The 18,961-nt window shown below is 45.8% G+C and overlaps 1 protein-coding gene and 1 long non-coding RNA gene across 5 annotated transcripts in view; one reads left to right on the forward strand and one right to left on the reverse strand.

Moving 5' to 3' along the window:
• The window catches only part of Susd1 (sushi domain containing 1), a 116,360-nt gene extending 106,619 nt beyond the window's left edge, over window positions 1–9,741 (forward strand). For 3 of the 4 annotated variants that reach the window (XM_040737780.1, XM_040737771.1, XM_040737783.1), the window contains 2 exons: window positions 8,673–8,766; window positions 9,143–9,741. In XM_040737780.1, coding sequence (XP_040593714.1) covers window positions 8,673–8,732 — 60 coding nt within the window. In that variant the 3' untranslated portion in view covers window positions 8,733–8,766; window positions 9,143–9,741. Of the gene's footprint in view, window positions 1–3,108; window positions 3,740–8,672; window positions 8,767–9,142 lie in introns of those variants that run through there. The other variant, XM_040737774.1, reaches the window with a different exon arrangement.
• A 4,494-nt stretch (window positions 9,742–14,235) lies between these two features.
• LOC110343708 lies at window positions 14,236–17,884 on the reverse strand. The gene is made up of 3 exons (XR_002386021.2): window positions 17,622–17,884; window positions 16,783–16,928; window positions 14,236–16,376 (listed from the first exon to the last, which is right to left on the reverse strand). It is a non-coding gene; the product is annotated as an uncharacterized LOC110343708 (long non-coding RNA).
• Between the last annotated feature and the right edge of the window lie 1,077 nt (window positions 17,885–18,961).

The raw sequence follows: 18,961 nt of genomic DNA on the forward strand, positions 1-18,961 counted from the left end.
TTGGCATGGCTCCTGTATGCCTGTATCCTGGCACTTAGGGGAAAAATGTAGAAAGAGGATGAGTTTGAGGTCAGCCTGGGATCCATAACAAGACCCTGCCTAAAAGGGCTCCTCCCAAAAAAGTTTATGTTAGCTGGAGACATAGCCATTCATGTTGTTTTGCTAAAGAGCATTCTGTGACATTTTTCACAGTGAAGACTTCTTACTCACTGACACATTTCTCAGAATTGTCTCCACTATTAAATGATGCATAATTATAATATATTAATAAAAATAATTTATTAACAAAATAGAACTATCCTACGTATAGGGAAAAAAAATAAGTAAAACAAGAACCGAAAAGGAATGTAGGAAAAGAACATAGTTCAAAGGTTGCTTGCTGCATCCAGCTCCAAGGCCAGGAATCCAGGGGCTGTACATTCTTTCTTGATCAGATCCAGATGTGCAACCACGATACATGGAAAACATAATTATTCTCAAACTTTATATGACATCAAATGGCAGACAGCAGTGCCCTTGACAGTGACTACCTACCGGGTAGGTAAAGCCTCAGCTGCATAGCAGCAGCAGCAGGGGGGAACGTGATGAGTCAGGCTTCCTGCTTAGGTCAGCCCGGATGGGCCAGTCTGTTCCTCCTTCCGGTAGCTCCAGAGCTGGCTCTTGCTGATCTGTGCTAAGCGGTTAAACCTTTCCTTTTTCCGTGGACTGAGTTATCAGCCATTGGAATCGATTCCCAGGAATCCCATTAGTTTGTAGCTAATTCCAGAAATCTTGTTAAATTTATAACCTCGGAGTATGGATTTTTTTCCTGGCAGTCGGCCGAGGAACGCTGCCCTGTGCCTTGGGGGTGGGGGTTGGGGGGGTGGGGGGCACACAGTCACTTTTAACTCCTTATATCCCAACGTACTTCTGGGCACAGCCACGGAGACAATGGGCTGTGGTGGTGGTGAGGCAGTGAGGGAAGGCTGCTTCCAGGATTGCCAGGGATGGACTTTACAATGGGCTCTCTGGCCGCTCTGTCAGTAGGGGCCTTAGTAGGACGCGTGGAGGAGGGGCCGAGGGACTGAAGCTTCTGTCTGCCTGTCTCTGCCTTCATCTTGCTGTCCATCTTTTTTGTTTGTTTGTTTGTTTGTTTTATCTCTACTCCAACTTTTTTTCAATAGGGGTAGAGAAGTTGGTTTTGGATCCAGGCCAGGTGAGTTATCTGGCAACCCTAACCCAGTTTAGCAGAGGCGTGTGCTGCTGCATGGCTGGGCTCTCTTTTCTGAAGTGGTTTAATGGAAGGGTATAAGAAACAATCACACATTCCAACATCCAAAAAAAAAAAAAGAAAAAAAAAAAAAAGAAAAAACACTCTCAGCCAGTCCACTCCCTGAAGCTCCAGGGACAGAATAGAGTTCTTACAAGGAAAAAAGGTTGTGAATTAAGATGTGCGGGCTTTCAGACACACAACAGCTTCTGGAATCCACCCTATCCAGGACTATTTGATATGACTGGGAAACACTCAAACCCGGCAGGAGAAACTGCCAGAGAGGAGGCTGTGGTTCTTCTGTGGTGACTAGGAAGGATTTTTGAGACCATCTGAGTGGATCCTTCCCTCTCCACCCTTGAGAACCAGTACCGAGAACCTTTAATCCCATCATTCAGGAGGAGGGGCAGGTGAGTCTCTGAGTTCGAAGCCAGCCTGGTCTACGTAGTGAGTTCCAGGACAGCTAAGGTTCCATAGTGAGACCTTGTCTCAAAAACCCAAATAATGATGATGAATAAATAAAAAGTGAAGACTCCTATGCTGGCGAATTTTATGTCCACTTGACACAAGCTGCAGTCACTGGAGAGGAGGGAGCCTCTACTGAGAAATGTCACAGTAAGATCAGGCTGTAACCAAGCCTGTAGAACACTTCCGTCATTGGTGATTGATGAGGCAGGGCCCAGCCATTGTGGATAGAGCCACCCCTGGGCTGGTGGTCCTGGGTTCTATAAGAAAGCAGGCTAAGAGGGGAACAAGCCAGTAAGGAGCATTCCTCCATGGCTCCTGCCTCCAGGTTCCTGCTCTGTTTGAGTTCCTGTCCTGGCTTCCTTCAATAATTGAAGGAAGCATAAACCAAATAAACCCTTTCCTCCCTAACTTGCTTTCTGGTCACAGTGTTTTATCGCAGCAGTAGTAACCCTAACTAGGACAATTCCCATTCCAAAAGGCAACTTTGTTGTTTGTTTTTCGAGACAGGGTTTCTCTATATTGTTTTGGAGCCTGTCCTGGAACTCGTTCTGTAGACCAGGCTGGCCTCGAACTCAGAGATCTGCTTGCCTCTGCCTCCCCAGTGCTGAGATTAAAGGTGTGCACCACCAATGCCTGGCCAGAAGGTAATTTGGAGAGAAGTGTAATCCAGGTCTGTTCCCAGGTCATTCCAGGTCCTTGATGCACAGCCTCGACCCTGTTCTGGCCTTTGCCCAGTGCTGAGTTTTGTATTTATATTTTGCACAGTGCCACCACTAAGAAAGCTTTGCAGCCAGGGGACTGCATTTGATGTCAATGCAGAGGCCTCGGCTTCCTGGCCTCAGTCAAGCCCCTGCTCAGACAGTGTCTTTGAAATGGTATTTAACTTGGCTAGTCCTCAGTTGCCTCTGCCTGGGCTGAGATTCCGTCCAGCCACAAAGTACCGGGAGTCTGCGATTTCTTGAGTCACTGAGTTGATGGCAAGCTATAATCAGGGAGCATTCTCCAGGCACAGGAACGAAACCCAAGTCATTGGTGACTCCTCTGTTCTCTTTCAGCCTGCATGTTGTGCTGGCTTTCATTCCTGTTCCTGCAGAGCTCACACCTTCATCCCCGTCGCACAGACAGATGGCAAAGCCTCCTTGTTCATCTCCCATTACAGGGGTTCAGGTTTCCCCTCTGTCTCCCAGCCTGCCTGCTGACGCCTGACTCACTTCTGAAGTGTATTACTCATTTTAATATTTCCTTTGGTGGCTTCTCTAGGGTCTCCCATTGCCTTCCATCCTCGTGTTTCGAGGCCTCGGTTTGACACGGACACACTTTCTGATGATTACTTCTGTCACTCTTCCCTGTCCAGATGGGTATCCCAGCTATTCTCTGTCTTTTTATTGAAGGACCCTGCTCACACAATGGCTTGAGGACTCCCACCCGAACACCCTGTTAGCTACCTGTGGTTTGCTGCTTGTTGCCGTCCACCTGCTCAAGATGAAAACCAAACACCCTCTTCCCGAAGCTCTTCAGAACTCCTTAGGGTCACACCTTCCCCTCTCTTTTCCTTTGGCTGTTCCCCCACACTGAAAAGTGGCTGGCAATTATCTATCTTTTTCTATGAGGTTTCAAACACTCGGAGAGAATATTGAAAACAAAACAAAACAAAAAAAACTGGATCATTGCCTGGCATACGTTAGATACTCACAGTGCCTTGAATCCAGCAGGTAGGCAGCCATGAGTTTCATGAAGAATGAAGCACTTAGTTAATATCTGTCAAGTTAAATAAACAGAGAAAAATCACAAGATACCAGCTTAAGGTGAATATGCAGGTGTGCAGTCAGCCAGCTGTCTCTACATCTGTGGAGTCCCTGGATGATATTCCAGAAAGCAACAGCAGCCGTGCTGGAAATAGGCTGGCCTCTTCCCCTGTCATTATTCCTAAAACAATATAGTACATCAGCTGTTGGCCTAGCATTTGCATTGTTCTCACCGTTCTAAGTAATCCAGAGATAAATAAAAAAAAGTACGCAATAAGTTGCAGACAGGTTGTGTGCAGACATACTTCATGGGAGACTTTTGATATTAAAAAATTCTGTTATCTTAGGGGAATATTTTCTGGAACGAATCCCCTACGGGATCGGGGATCTCTCTCTCTCTCTCTCTCTCTCTCTCTCTCTCTCTCTCTCTCTCTCTCTCTCTCTCTCTCTCTGTCTGTCTCTGTCTCTGTCTCTCTCTCTCTCTCTCTCTCTCTCACACACACACACACTTACTAAAACAGCCCCCGGAGTTGTGGTGGGTAGAATTGTAAGATGCTCTCTCACAATGACGGACCCTGGTGACTCATTCAAAGGCTGTTCTAAGTGATGCTATGGGGGAGGCACTTTGAGGTTGAGTCTTCAGCAAAGCAAGTGTTCCAGTAGGTCTAGCCTATCACACAAACCCTTGAACCCGGGGTCTACAGGTCAGGGACTAGGAGAAGCCTAAGAATGAGATGGGTTTGACACCAGGAGTTTCCCCACTAGTGTTGAAAAGCCACACGGCTGACAGATCATAAGAAAACGAGGACCGTAGTTCTGTAACTTACAAGGGGCCGAATTTAGCTGACCGTGAGAATGAACTTGGGAGCAGATTCTTCCCCCAGAGCCTCCAGAAGGAAAGGCAGGGTTTTCAGCACACGGAGCCTACCCCTGTAAAAGGTGCTGAGTGGAGAACCTGTCAGGAGTGTATCTGAGCCTAGAACCGCAGAACTGTGAGCGAATCCCTGGACAAATCCAGCATCGTTGCTGCCTTACCAAATGTTAATTACCTCTGGATTTATTTCCTGCGTTGCTCCCCCTTTCTAGTCCCCCCTGACTGCAGGGAGCTCAAATAGGAAGGCACGCTGAATCTTTACTCTTGTTCTCCCATGTTCTAACTGCCTTCTCTGCACATGTATGACCCAAGCCAACCTGAGTCATGTTGCCAATGTATCTGTACCATTTAGTGGCAACAGTTGCCTTTGGGAAATGACCGTATACCTGCGTACAGTTCTGAAAACAAACATGTCCACACCCAGAGGAAGTCGTCAAGGTTGTCCCAGGGTCTAACTTCCTCTTCAGCACCTGTGGTCTCCCAGTGAAGGATTAAAGAGAGGCTGTTTACTGTTTACTCACTGAGCAGAGAGCCTCTGGTGGAGGAGAGGGTTACGGTTCAAAGCTATTTACTTTCTCTCAGAATGACTAACACAGCACATGACTCACTCAGCTGAGTTTCCAAGAGAATAGTCTACAGATGATTCAGAAGGGAAATAAAAGGTCCCACAGCATGAGACTGTGGAAGGGAGGGGAGCCAGAGAATGGCAAGACTGTAAAAATACTATAATTCAAATTGGCCACTTGTAAATTTTATTAGTAAGGTATTCTCCTGAGGAAGAAACCATGTGGCTACACCCCCTGAGTGTGCTTAGACTGAGAGTTTGTATGCAGAGTTAACTGAAAAATCTGTCACCAAGAACTTGAAGTCGTGCTGGGAGCCCAAGTCCAAATTATGCTATGCAAATAAATCAAATTTATGCATGCATCTGTGTCTGTGTGTGCCATTTGAGTGTGGTACCCTCAGAGACCAGATGAGAGTGTCAGATTCCCCCGGAGCTGGAGGTACAGCTGGCTCTGAGCTGCTGAGCTGTTACTCTCTCAGTCATCCACCTCAACAGCCCCGGAGGTCACTTTTCAATACTGATGTCCATAGAGAGGAATAGCTGGGCTCACTGCTGAGGTAGATGGTCGGGGGAAGCTGGGTTCTGCAGCTCCTGCTCTGCCTAGGTCCTTTTGGAGTGTGTGTGTGTGTGTGTGTGTGTGTGTGTGTGTGGAGGGGGGGGTTATATCTTTCCACTTATATGAAGCCCACCAGAGCAGGTTCACACAATTTTCAAAAGGGACAGATAACCAGCTGCAGATGACCTCTGTGAGATCTGGAAGAGAAGGCTCGTGCTGGGGAGTGGACAAGGACTTTGTACAAAGGAGGCGCCACCAAAAGTCTTCCTGAAAGATAGCTTGAGGTCAAGGGCAGTCCAGATCATCAGGTGATGGCTTGGCTCTCCGATAGCAACAGGGACAGTGTTTCTAGTGAGTCAGCAACAGAGCATGAGATCACTTAGGTGTCTCTCCCTTCCTCCTTCCACAGACTCATTTGCTGGCCAAGGAAGTAGGGCGGAAAGCTGTGTGGTTTGACTTCTGTTAACAGTTAACGACACCCCTGTGGACACAGTGGGGATGGGAAGGCTGTATATGGGCCTAGGAATGGGCAGGATAACGATGCAGAACTGATGTCACCTCACTAGTAACTCCTGATGAAAGAATAGCAAATCCAGGACCCACACAGGGTGGACTCCAGTACATGTTTTCACTTATCAAAGATTAAAATGTGGAGGAAGCACATGGGGAAAATACTGATAACGAGAACTGGATAGGAGGAAGGGTGAGCTGCATGACGTACTCAGTGAAAGCTCCAACCCTCCCTCACCCCCCACCCCATCTCCAGTGCTGAATTCTCTCTCTCTCTCTGTTTTTGTTTTGAGATGGGATTTCTCTGTGTAGCCTCAACTGTTCTGGAACTCGATTTGTAGAGCAGGCTGGCCTTGAATTTAGAGATCTGCCTGTCTCTGCCTCTCAAGTGCTAGGCTTAAAGGTAGCATTTTCTCTTACAAACCTAAAACTTCACTAATTGTGCAAATGCAGTTTTGTGTATATAAAATGCATGCTTTTGAATGTAGTTAAGTCTATAAGGCTCCCAATTTAATAAGTATAATCAGACAATGCTCACCCACTTTAATAGTATATACATACTCACCAATATTTTTCACTTATTTTATATTTCAATTTAAGTCTTTACTGAATTTTGTGTTGGTAATATGAAATAAACTTTAGTGATCAAATCCACTTTATACTAATTAGCTACTTTTTTTCCCTCCTTCCCAGTTACAGGTAACTTATCATTTCACCTATCTATTTGAAACAGTTACAAAACAATGGTAACAATAGTTAACAGTAGCTGACATTTGTTGATTGTTTACTAGGTGGCTGGTGCTGTGTGGCAAATCATTTCTCACAGTAACCCTGGAAGGTGGGTGCTGTTGTTACAGTTTCTATGTGCTTAGAGGATCCCTCAGAGTGGAAAGCACAATTGATGAGTAGAAGTTCCACTGGTAGGGAGAGGTGATGTTGAGATAAAGACTTGGATGTCATCATTCCAGTGTCCAACTGTGAAATGGCTTTGTTCCTAGACACTCTTTTTTTGTTCTAGCCTATTCTTCCGCACACTAACATTCTACTGCCTTCATGTCTGGTGACCAAGTCTCTCCATATATAAGATATAAATAACTTTCCATTTCCCCGCTGCTCCTCTTGACATTTGACAGTTTAGCATCTTAGAGTGTCGAGATTCTCTTGGTCTCAATACACAAGGTGTAATTCTTTTTTTTTTCTTGGTTGTTACTTTGAGATAGGGTCTCACTATGCAATCCAGTTTGACCTAAACTCATGATACCCTTGCCTCAACTTCCCAAGTGCTGTGGTTATAGATGTAAACCACATACCTGGCCAGTCCATGCTTTTCTAGAAAGTTTTGTGACAACACATCCTGGGACAGTAAGCTTTGCTTGACTATTAAAAGTGGTATGTTCCATGGCTGTGCTTGTGAGTACCAGGGATCCTACAGAGTTTCCACTGGAACCAAATTTCTCTTAAGTTGGTCGTAGACATCTGAGCTGTGCTTACTTCCTCTATGCCTTTGACCCTCATCTTAAAGAGAGAATAATAAAATTTTCAGTGTAAGTGTTCATTAGGAGATGTATGGGTGCTTTTTTTTTTTAATCACGGTAACACAGTAACTGAACAAACAGCTTCCGTGGGTGAAAAGTTTATTTGGGCCTATAAGTTCTAGGGGTGTCTTGTCTATAGTCAACCAGCTCCATTGCCCTGGCTTGAATAAGGCAGCACAAAACGTACTGGAGAAGGCTGTTCACCTCATGGTAGCCAGGAAGCAAAGAGAGGAAAGGCAAATCCAAGCCCAAGCCAGCCCCTTCTGCATCTGTTCATCTAGGCCCCCAGCTTATCAGGTGGTGACGTCCGTATCTGGGGTAGGTCTTTCTGCTCAGTTCCTGTCTCACAGACACACCTAGGAGTGTCGTTTCCTAATCCCCCAGGTGTCTCTCAACTCAAATGGACATTTAGGATGAGCTACCACAGGAGACTGAGTTTACCTGTGTGAGGGGCTTACAGCAGTGCGTGCCACACAGCGACTGCTAACTGTTTTCCAGTAAAAACAGAGCCTTTGCTGAAGTCACGAAGCTCTGAATTAAATCTCTTGACCCAAACGTGCACCGCAAATGTGGGTGTTTTTTCAGTTTGCAATCAGGGATCTCCCTGGAGTTGTCATGTGACGTTCCCCAAATAGAACATGTGTTCCAAATACTTTTACATGGACTTTTAAAAGTCCCCAGGGAAGCCTGCTGAGCAGAGCAGAGCGGTACTGCCCTGCTAATGATACAGGGAAATGGCAGCAACTGCTCAACAACAAAACGTGTTTATCTGTGAGCGCTGGAGCTGACAGATAGTTCTGAAGCCCAAGTTCACATGAAGTCCAGAGTGACTTCTTCCACGTGAAAGGCTATGACTCGTAAACATCTATCACGTAGCTTTGGGGTGTCCACAAGCTTTCTGCTTTTTTTTTTCCTCCCTCCCTTGTAACTTTAATATGATCTGGTTTTATGCATGCTTTCAAGAAATCCTTTGAAACTGTGGTTTCCTGAGGTCTGACATCTGCAGGACATGTTGGGGACACAGGATGCACTGTGGGTGCATTCTTGGGATTCTTTCTTAAATGGAGCCCAGCTCTGGGTTAAGACAGAATGCTGGCATTGGGATGTAAACCTCCTGGGAAGGCCCTGATGGGTTGTGCTCTGGGCTCATCACGTGGTTTCTTCCCACAGATTCGTCACTCACACCGCAGCAGATGGTGGGCGTTGGACTGGGCTCCGTGGCTTTTGTGACCATTCTTGCATTCCTCTCCTTCTCAGCAGTGTGGTATGTGAGACCGTCACTTTTGAAAAATGAGTGGAATGGAGGGGGAGGCCGGGGTGGGAGTCCATGCAGAACAGCTGGGCACGAGGAGGGTCAGGGCACAGGTGGCAGGTGGCCAGTGTGACTAACTCAGGAGGAGGAAGGGGATGCCCTCCTGACCAGGGGAAAGCAAGCAGGGGTAGTGATGACGGCTCTGGTCACTCCAGCACGCAGGCTGACCTAGGGCAGCTTCACGGCCGGGACCCCGTGGACATGTGTATGAGCTGCACATGGGCGGGTGTGTGTGTGTGTGTGCAGTGAAGAAACAGACAAGTGTGTAATATTTATGCCTTTCCTTCCTCCTCTACATCCAAATGGCTGGTGGGCACTGCACGGGAAGACCGCCTTGACGATGAACAGCTGATTCTACAGCTCCTCAGGTGCCTGGGCTGTGTGGCTCCCATCCAGAGCCCTTGCGTGGACCTGGGACTTTCTTCATCCCAGCCTGGCCTCATTCCTGAATTCGAGATGGTGCCATCTCTGTGGAATCTTCCAGAAGGAGGAAACTTGAGAACTGCTTATTTGCTTCCTGTCTTCAGGGTCAGTGTGTGTCTGTGAACTTGACACTCACGCCCAGTGTCACACTGACCACACAGGCCGCAGAGTCTGAGAGTCAGATCCTGTAGACACTGGATGTAGAGCCTCGGGGTCTTTCTTTAGGTAATCTGCTAATTCGTTCAGGATCCATTCTTTCACAGTAGGTAATCAGATGGGCTTGAATCTGGCTATTAGATAAAGGGCACAGGCATGAATAAATGTTTCAAGCATTTCAGAAGTAGCCCTTGCCTTCAGTGAACTGAGAAACTAATTAGAAAATACAGTAGCCTGGTCATTCTCTCTGCATAAATGTTAGGTAACATTGTTTTATACAGTCCCAGTTGTTTACCTGAGATCACAAGTCATGTTTGCTTTCCCATAAAACACATTCTGTAATTGTGACCATTCTTTCCTTGGTTTTATTTTCTTCTCTGTAAAGTTGTTTTCCACCTTCCTTGGGAAATTTGGGTTTGGTGGCCTAGGTGGGTTAAAGCAACACCCACTCATTTCATGGCCGGCATCTACATGAGTTTTGGGAGAGAGGGGATAATGGTGATTGGCATGCCTTATCTACACCTCAGTAACCATGACTGAGACCGTGTTATAGCCCACGAAACATTAGCTATGGGCAGGGCTGGCCTACTGTCCATACGGTGAATATACAGGTAGCGTGTATTCAGTTTAACTTTTAAAACCCACTTGGTTTTCTTCAGCTTCTTTTAACGACACCTCAACTCCAAGGCTGTGGCTTCTTTCTTCCTTCTCCCTCCCTCCCTTGCTAGACCTACAGAATCAAAAGCATGACGTGATTACATGGCACAGCCTCAGGGTGGAACACGGAATGTGGCCCTGGAACTGTGCACCACTGTAGTCCTGAGGAAGACAGACCGTCTTTCCAGGCTGATGACTGGTGGGTTCTCTGTTGGCCTGTGGGGGTGTTTGCGGGTGGAGGTCATAGCTGAGTGGCTATGATTTATATGTGGGCTTGTCTCCACAAAATTCATGGTGAAATTTGATTGGGGCGGGACCTTTGCAAGCTGAATGCCAGGAGGTGTTAGTACTTTTCTTCTGGGACTGGCTTAGTTTCCATGAGAGCACGAGGTACTCATGAGTCTGTCCTTCCTTTCTGCATCCAACTGTGCTCTGAGGCTCCAAGAGACCCTCGTCCGAAGTTGTGAAGATGCCCGTGCTGTGCACGTGGGCTTCCCAGGCTCCTGAACCAGGAGCCCAAGCTAACAGTGTCTTTGTTCTTTATAAATCACCGTTACTCAGTTATTCTGTTAGAACAACAGAAAACAGACTAAAACACCATCGGACTGCCCAAAAAGCTGCCCCAACCTGGTGGGGTGGGTGCTAGTGTTCTACTCCACTGAGAGAAGTCAGGCAGAGGGAGGCTACACCCAGGCTTGTGTATGCAATTCCAGCGGCTGGACCTTGCTAGTCCTCTGTTCTTTGAGTTATGTAGGACCAGTATTTCTAGAGCTCCCTAATTTTGCATCCTAGGATAACTGTCCAAGATAGAGTTGCCCATGTGGGAACCTGGCCTACTTACCCCTGAAAGAAAGAAATCTCATCTTTATAATAATAATAATAATAATAATAACAATAATAAAAGCCTCTGGTTCAATAACTGATGAAATGTTAAGCAAATTATCAGCTTGTAGTACAGTGAAGAAATGTAAAAACAGTTCAATCACAGCTGCAAAAATAGCAAACACACAGACTTTGTTATTTCCTCTGATTGCCCCGAATTATGGTGTGGAGTTGCTCTATGCACATACAGGAGCAGGTGGTGGATGTTTGTGAAAACCTCACACTACATTTTACACCATAATCCACCATAATATCCTCCCCCCTTCCATAACTGGATTCCCAATTAGCAGGACAAGGGGTACTTGCAGACCACAGTGTTGAGCTGGCTTCTGGGTTCACTAACTAAAGCTAGATCTGGAGCCCCAGAGATGGCTCAGCCTGACGACCTGACCTGGAGCCTTGGGACCTATGCAGTGGAAGGGGAAAACTGATTCTTGTAAATTGTGCTCCGAACGCCTACCACATGTGCTCTGTGGCGTGTGCATGCCACACCTATGCATGCACACTAAATTAATGTAAGTTTTAAAATATAGCGAGATCCTAACGTGGGGTAGAAGAAGGTTCTTTCTCACATGACCAACCTTGGGAACAGCTTAGGCCTGGCTTTAAATTATATTCCATACTTGGGTCCTCTGCAAGAGCAATAAGTGTTCTTAACCCCTCCATCTTTCCAGTCCACAGCAAACCCATTTTTTTTTTTTAAGCATTGAGCATTGCATGCTTCTGGGTTGCAGAGAGAATGGGTCATTTCACTTGTGGTGGCCGTGGTGGTGTGACTCTCGACACCCCTACCTTTTGAGAGCATCATTCAGGTTCCCTAAAAAGGATTCAGGCTATGAGCGTGTTTTGTAGTATCCCTTCACTCATCAGTATTTCCTGAACATTGTCAGTGGTGACTGATTTTATAAGTCTATACCGTGATTTAATAGTATTCTACCACGTGTGTATACCTAAGAGTGTTTCCTGGTTTTTCCTTATGCAAATCTATAGAAAGGCATGCAGTTATTAGTTAAATTCATAGATGTAAGTTTGTTGGAATGAAAACTGCGTATTTTACATGGAACAATGCGTTGCTGCCGAAGTTCCACGGGGAAGTCAATTTATGCTCTCACCTGGAGAAAGCCTCAGCCCCAGCCGCTGCAGTCGACGCTGTTATGATACAGCACGAGGGAAACCTTGGTGGATTCCACAGCAGGCGAGGGTGACCGAGGCGGGGGACAAACATGCCAGACAGACAGAGCTTAAGTGATAAGTTTTATTAGAAAGCGGAGGGAGGGGAGAAAAGAGGTAAAGGGACACAGGGACAGAGAGAAGACAGAAGAGGGAGACAGGAAATGTCCTGTCTGTGCCAGGGGAACGGGGGTGGGGTGGGGTGGGGGGTGGGAATGGGGGTGGGGGAGCTAGAAAAGAGTAAGTGGGCGTGGGGGTATGGGGTGGGGTGGGAGGGGCCTGTCTTTTAAAGGGGTCCTTTGCACCTGCGTGCAGACTAGTAGTCGGGGAACCCTGGGTTGACCAGGGTACTGCCTGAATGCGTTGGGCCGGGTGACAGGGCTGCAGGGGAGCATGATGCCTGAATCCTTACAGACACCATTCATCTATCTCGACGCCCCTGGTTGGTGGAAAGAAATGTTTTGATGTTCTGCTTGCGTCTCTTGACGGTTTCACATGCTGGCTGGCCCTTTGTAGTTTGGTCTTTGAGAACCATTGGCTTTTTTTTCCTCCGTGAGATATTTGTCTTTCTTGATTGAATAAACTCTTTATGGAGCTGGAGAGGTGGACCAGTGTTTAGGAGCACACTTTGCTCTTGCGGACTCCCTGAGCTCAGTACCCAGCACGCACACCTAGTGGTTCACAGTCACAGGTAACTCCAGATCCAGGGGAACCTGATGCCTGTGGCCCCCATGGAAACCTTCACTCACATGGACTACCCTCTCCCCACACGCAGCCCCCGCCCCCCAAAAGCTCTTTATATCATTGTGATTTTAATGCCTACGTGTTATATATCTTATTAACTCTTTCCTAGCGTGTCATTTTTAGAAAGGATAGTATTGTTTTAAAACTTCACTTGCGTTCTATATTGTCACGCAGACCCTTCACATTTGTGAAGTCAAATTTACTAGTTCTTTCCCTTTAAATGGCCTTGTTGCTATGCTCAGAAGGATCTCCAAACTCAAGGTATTGAATAAAACATGAGATTTCAAAAATTAAATCTTTAATCTACTAGGGATTGATTTGGGCATAGGAATGAGGTGGTGGGGATGATGATTTTTTTATTGCTGCTAAATGGTTTTCCATATGTTCATTGATCTTTTCCCTTGTCATCTTAAACTTCTTTTGGTCTGTTGATCTGCCCTGTGCCAGTATGACCTGCTGTCACTTTAAAATAGATTTCTGAAAAATACTAAGTATAGTGCCACCAGAGGGTTCTCAGCTTTTATTTATTTATTTATTTGGTTTTTCGAGACAGGGTTTCTCTGTATTGTTTTGGAGCCTGTCCTGGAACTCTCTCGGTAGACCAGGCTTGGTCTCGAACTCACAGAGATCCACTTGCCTCTGCCTCCCGAGTGCTGGGATTAAAGCCGTGCACCACCACCACCCGGCTTCTCAGCTTTTTTTAAAACATATTTATTTATGTATAGGTATTTATTTACGTAAAGACCTCCCCCCCTTTTTAGTGTCTACTTATGAAAGCAAACATTTCTCTCTGATTCTTGTTTAATTTTCTCAACATGATAACCTGATCATTCATTTTCTTACAAAAGACTTTGCATTCTTCTTAGTTGCTGAATAATACTCCATTACGTACATCTGCCAGTTTGTTTCACCATTCACCCCTTCCTCCCATGGTACTATTATTTGTAAGCATCACTTAAAAAAACAAAACAATAAAACAACAACAACAACAAAAAAACACCTATAGTGAGATGTCCTCTTCAACTATCAAGCCAGAAGAATCACAGTTTGATAATACCTCCTTTCTAGAGGCTGTGGGGAAACAGATGCTCACTGGTGGCTGGAGTAAAAGATCCAACTTTTAGGAATGTAACTTGTCAATATTTATATAATTCCACATGCCTTCATCATCTGCCTGGAAGTCTCATTGTGGAACCTATCCTTGTGGACTGTTCTGCACATGTTCAAAATAAGCAATGCATTTATTCCCTTCTGTGTAGTGTATACTAGAAAAAAAAACCTATACACAATCCAAATGTCTCTGGGGAAGAAACTAGTTGGTACTTCTGGTACTTCTACATACACAACGGCATATTATACTGTAGTGAAAAAAAAACACAAAGACTTATGTATGGATACAGAGAGACCTCCAAGATGTATTGTTTTAATGAGAAAAACAAGACACGACAGCATATATGGTGTGGTACTTTTGGATAAAAAAGAGGGTAAATAACATATTACTGGAATAATAACACTGAACTAATGAAAACAACTGTCACACCTCTAAATTTTTGAAATGCAGAAAAATTTAGTAGTCTGTCAAAGTACTTTTTCCAAACAAATAAGCAAAACCCAGATTTTCTAAGAAAGCATCATCTATTTCCAGATGTTAACTTAGGACACACACACACACACACACCACACACACAGTTAATTTTCTTTTAGATACATTGTATTTTGTATATTTGGCTGGCTTGGAATTTTAGTTGTAGTCCAAGCTGGCCTCAGGCTTACAGAGATTCCCTTGCATCTGCCTCCCAAGTGCTAAGACTAAAGGCATATACCATGCTTAACCTAATTTTTCATTTTTTTATTTTTGAGCTTTCAGAAATTTTGTCAAAGTTTCTGATGACGATACCTTCTTCCCTAATATGCAGTGTTGACTCAGAAATCTTAATATCATTTATGCATCTTTAAGAATGTGATTTGGGGGGTTGAAATATTTGTAAAAGAACCGAGGACAAAGTCTACAGCACTATTTGCCCCTAAGTTCTTTGGGGGTCAGGAATCCAGGAATGACCCTCTGCTCAGATATCACAAATCACAATAAAGACAATGGCTGGGCTGCATTGTCATCTGGAGGGTTGACTTGGAAAGACTTTTCTTCTGTGCTTGTTGAGCAATGTTGGCATACTTCATTTTCCCATGCCTGCATGGCTGGAGTCACCAACACATGACTGACTGTCAACAGGAGGCTGACCTCATGACCTACCTACGTGTTTCTACAGATCCTAGAAACTACCTGACAGTTGCCATGTGGGCTTCTGCAACAAGACTGATTACATCATCAAGTCAGAAAGAAGAACCTCTGATGGGAGGGGGGAGGTCATCTCTCCTTCAAAAGGCATTCATCTTCATCTGACGGAGTCAACTAGCTGAAAATGAGCTAATTTGGAGTCTCAATTACATCAGAAAAAAAAATCCCTCCACTTGACAATTCTGTTAGTTAGAAACAAATCATACTCCAAGAGCATTTTATGTGAAAGCCGTGCATTCCAGGGCACAGGGTTTATTGACCCAGCCTGCAAGCTGCGAGAGAAACAATTTGTTGTAAAATTTCGATATTACTGTAAGATTTTGTGAGCTCTTTTGGCAGAGTGTCTTGGTTTTACAGCACAAGCCCAGGGCTTGATTCTTGATTAGCAAGGGAGCCGTTGCCATAGCTGTTGGTGGGAGTGGCCAGCAACCATCATATGGTAGTTCTGTAAAGTGACTTTGTCGCCTTTGACAAAGAATTCACTTGAGTATCTCCCATTTGGGGGCAGGAACAAGCACCGTTTCTTTGAGTCATGAGCGTGGGCCCAATCACCTAGCATTTGAATCAGAAGTCAAGCTCCATAAACTGAAGAGACCCTGTTGTGTGGCTCTAAGGAGCTAGCTCTTTCCCAAGTCCCACCACTCCTTCCCCCACCTTACCCACACCCTACAGCTATCTTGAGTCAGGGGGCTTGACAGACCAATCAGCTTTAAGCACACCCAAACCTTTGAGAGGGCAGTGAGTTCTCTCAAGCCCACGTGCTACACAGTGTATAAGAGCCCTCCCTAACTCCGGGCACTCTGTAGACAAGATGCTGGCGGCTGCAGTGTGCAGAGTCAGGGTAAGGTGGGGATAGGGGAGGCATAAGCCATGGATATCTTTCTCCAAGGGCACAGTGACTTCCAGTGAAGGGTGAACCCAATGACTTGAGGAGGGTTATAAGTCCAGTGTGAACCTGGGCTGTCTTGGCATGGCCACTGTGGGTTGAAATGTCACAGGTTGAACACCAAAACTGGGGAGCGACAGATGAGCTGATGGTCTGGGGACATAACAGAGCACTCCCCATCGCACCATCTTCTGCCTAAAGAAGGGCAGCACCGATGAAGGGGGAGTGGGTGTTGTGGATCCACAGCAGAGACCACTAGAAAACTAGAGAACGGGCAGTGGAAGCCCACTGAGCAGCATGCTTCCCTTGGCTAGAGGGTGAGGGCAGATGTCCACACTGCCTGCAGCCCTGTAAGAGAGAACACATGTGACTAACAGCCTTGAAGACTAACCAGTGTCCCTCGTCCTTGCCTCTAGAGGCTTGGGGTGGGCTGCTGCTCCCCGAGGCTGACTCTGGCGTCCTGAGGCTTTGCACTGATGTAACATTCTTACTTTATTTTTTAATGTGTGCTGCACACTGACTCATACTCATCTGGTCTGAATGCTAGTCTGAGCTTGCCGCAGATGAATCAATTCCCTGGGTGAGGCAGAGAGACTGGAGGGACCCCCATCAAGGTAAGATCAGCCCCCATGTCTGCAGACATCCTGCCTCCTCATCTCCATGTGTGACACACATCTCTTGTGTCAGCCACTCCATTCCCCCTTTCCCTCGCTTCATCAAAGAGCTTTTAAATTTTACTTCTCATTTTACGTACCTGAGTGTTCGGCTTGCACATGTGAATGTGTACCCCCTGTGTGTCTGGTGCCCATACCGTTCAGAAGAGGGCACTGGATCCCCTGGACATGGAGTTATTGGATGGTTACAAGACGCCACGAGTGCTAGGAACTGAACCTGGGTCCTCTGCAAGAACAGCAAGTGCTCTTAACCAATGGCCTACTTTTCCAGCCTCCCTTCCCCTCATTTCTGCACGAAACTTGCTGCTTCTCTTTCAACACGGACGTTGCTGCCGCCCCACCTCACCTATGTGGACCTCTGAAAAGAGGTCCTTCAGGGTAGGTAGGGGGCTCCATGCTGGGCTGGAACCTACACTAGAGATCCTGCTGAGGGGGCACCAGTGAGATTAGGCTTCTGGCTGCAGCAGATGAAAGAAAGAAGTGAGGGGAGGAAGCAATCTGCATTTCTTGGATAAAGTATGTGGTGGTGTGAGTGAGAATGACCCCCTCCCCCCCATAGGCTCACACATTCAAATACAGGTTTCCCATTTGGTGGAACGGTTTGGAAAGAAGTAGGAAGTACGGCTTGTTGGAGGAGGTGTGTGAGGGTGGAATTTGAGATTCCAAAAGGCCCCACACTGTTCCAGTTAGCTACCCCTCACTCCACCCCCTTGGTGCCTGTGCATCAAGATGCAATCTCTCAGCGAATGCTCCACCCACCATGCCCGCCTGCCGCCAAGCTCCCTGCCAAGATGATCATGAACTCAAACCCTCTGGGACCATGAGTCCCAGTAAACACTTCCTTTTATAAGTCGCCTTGGTCACAGCAACAGGAAAGTAACGAAGAGAGGATGAGAGGGAGGACACAGACAACACATACCTCAGAGGAGCCTTGAGCTTCGGAGGACTGGTGGAGTCTTGGAGGACTCTACACAAGGCTAAGGATGTTTACAGCTTGCCTTGTGTCCATCAACTGGCTTTCTAAGAGTGGCTAGCCCAGGTTACCAGCCTCAGCTTTCTGCCACTCAGTTTTCAGCTGGCTGGACGTTATTGACCTTCCCCCTTAGCCACCCAGCTCGTTGTCCTCAACTGTGGTTTCCCAAAATGATAAGGCTGCCATTACTTCTAGACTCCTGCTGCACATCGGCCTGAACCTTGAAAAATGATCTTAAAAAATCTTAACATGTATTATATAGACACTTTTACTATATAAAACACCTGCTTTGCATAACTGCTTGCTTGGTCAACCACCATGCTGCTCTCTGGTAAGTTAGAAGGAAAAAAACATGCTGTTTGAGCAACAGAAAGGACTTATTGAGCAGATACTCCCAAGTGCCAGGAGTCCCTGAAAGTGACTAAGGAGAATCCAGTCATGCCAAACCTTCCAGTGCTCAGTCTCTGATCTCAACAAATTCTCATTCCAATTCCAAGGGGACTCTTCAGGACACCACTGCAAAGGTGACAAAGATCTTTAGAGTCTCCTAAGCTATTTTCCTATGGCACCTTGTGGATACTTAGTGAAAGAAACTATTTAAATCATCCAAACATAGAGGTGCACAGTGAAGGGATTACAGTTTAAGTCAAAGTTGGGTTAGGCGTTGGTAATGGCCCAAAATCAGTATTTATGTTGTGTGCTCTGAGGCCAGTGTGCAGACTATTGTCTTTTATTATTTCCAGGAATAACTTTACTGAATCATCAACAGTTTTTATTTGCTTTTTAAGTGTTGGCTCCCTGATGCTATCCAAGTGGCTTGTGGTTGCTCTAGGCCTACACTTGAGCTTGCAGTTGAAACCCATCTGCCCTTGAAGAAGTGCACTGCTGGTCATCATCCCTTATCTTGTCAAGCACAAAAACAAGCAACAAAACCTGAGGCAGCTTCACATCTGTGGGAAATAGAGGTTTATTATGGAAACACAAGAGTGCCTAATCATATGATGAAAACTTGTGAGCAATGTATGTGGTTAATGAAGAGTTAATGGGCTATTTTAAATTCTCAGGTAGCAATAATATCAGTAGAATCATCCTCTCTGACTATGTTGGGGGAGATGATATACTTTACAATGAGCTACTGATATTTTTCTCTGGATGCAATTTCCCCTAGTTTTATTTGAGATATGATTAACAAGACTTGTATGTGTTTAGAGCAGACAATTGATGACATGCTACATGCATACATTGTGAAATAATGACTATAGTCAAGTTAATATAGAGTGAGTACT

This window comes from Mesocricetus auratus, unplaced genomic scaffold (assembly GCF_017639785.1).
Source record: "Mesocricetus auratus isolate SY011 unplaced genomic scaffold, BCM_Maur_2.0 Super-Scaffold_6730, whole genome shotgun sequence".
NCBI lineage: Eukaryota > Metazoa > Chordata > Mammalia > Rodentia > Cricetidae > Mesocricetus > Mesocricetus auratus.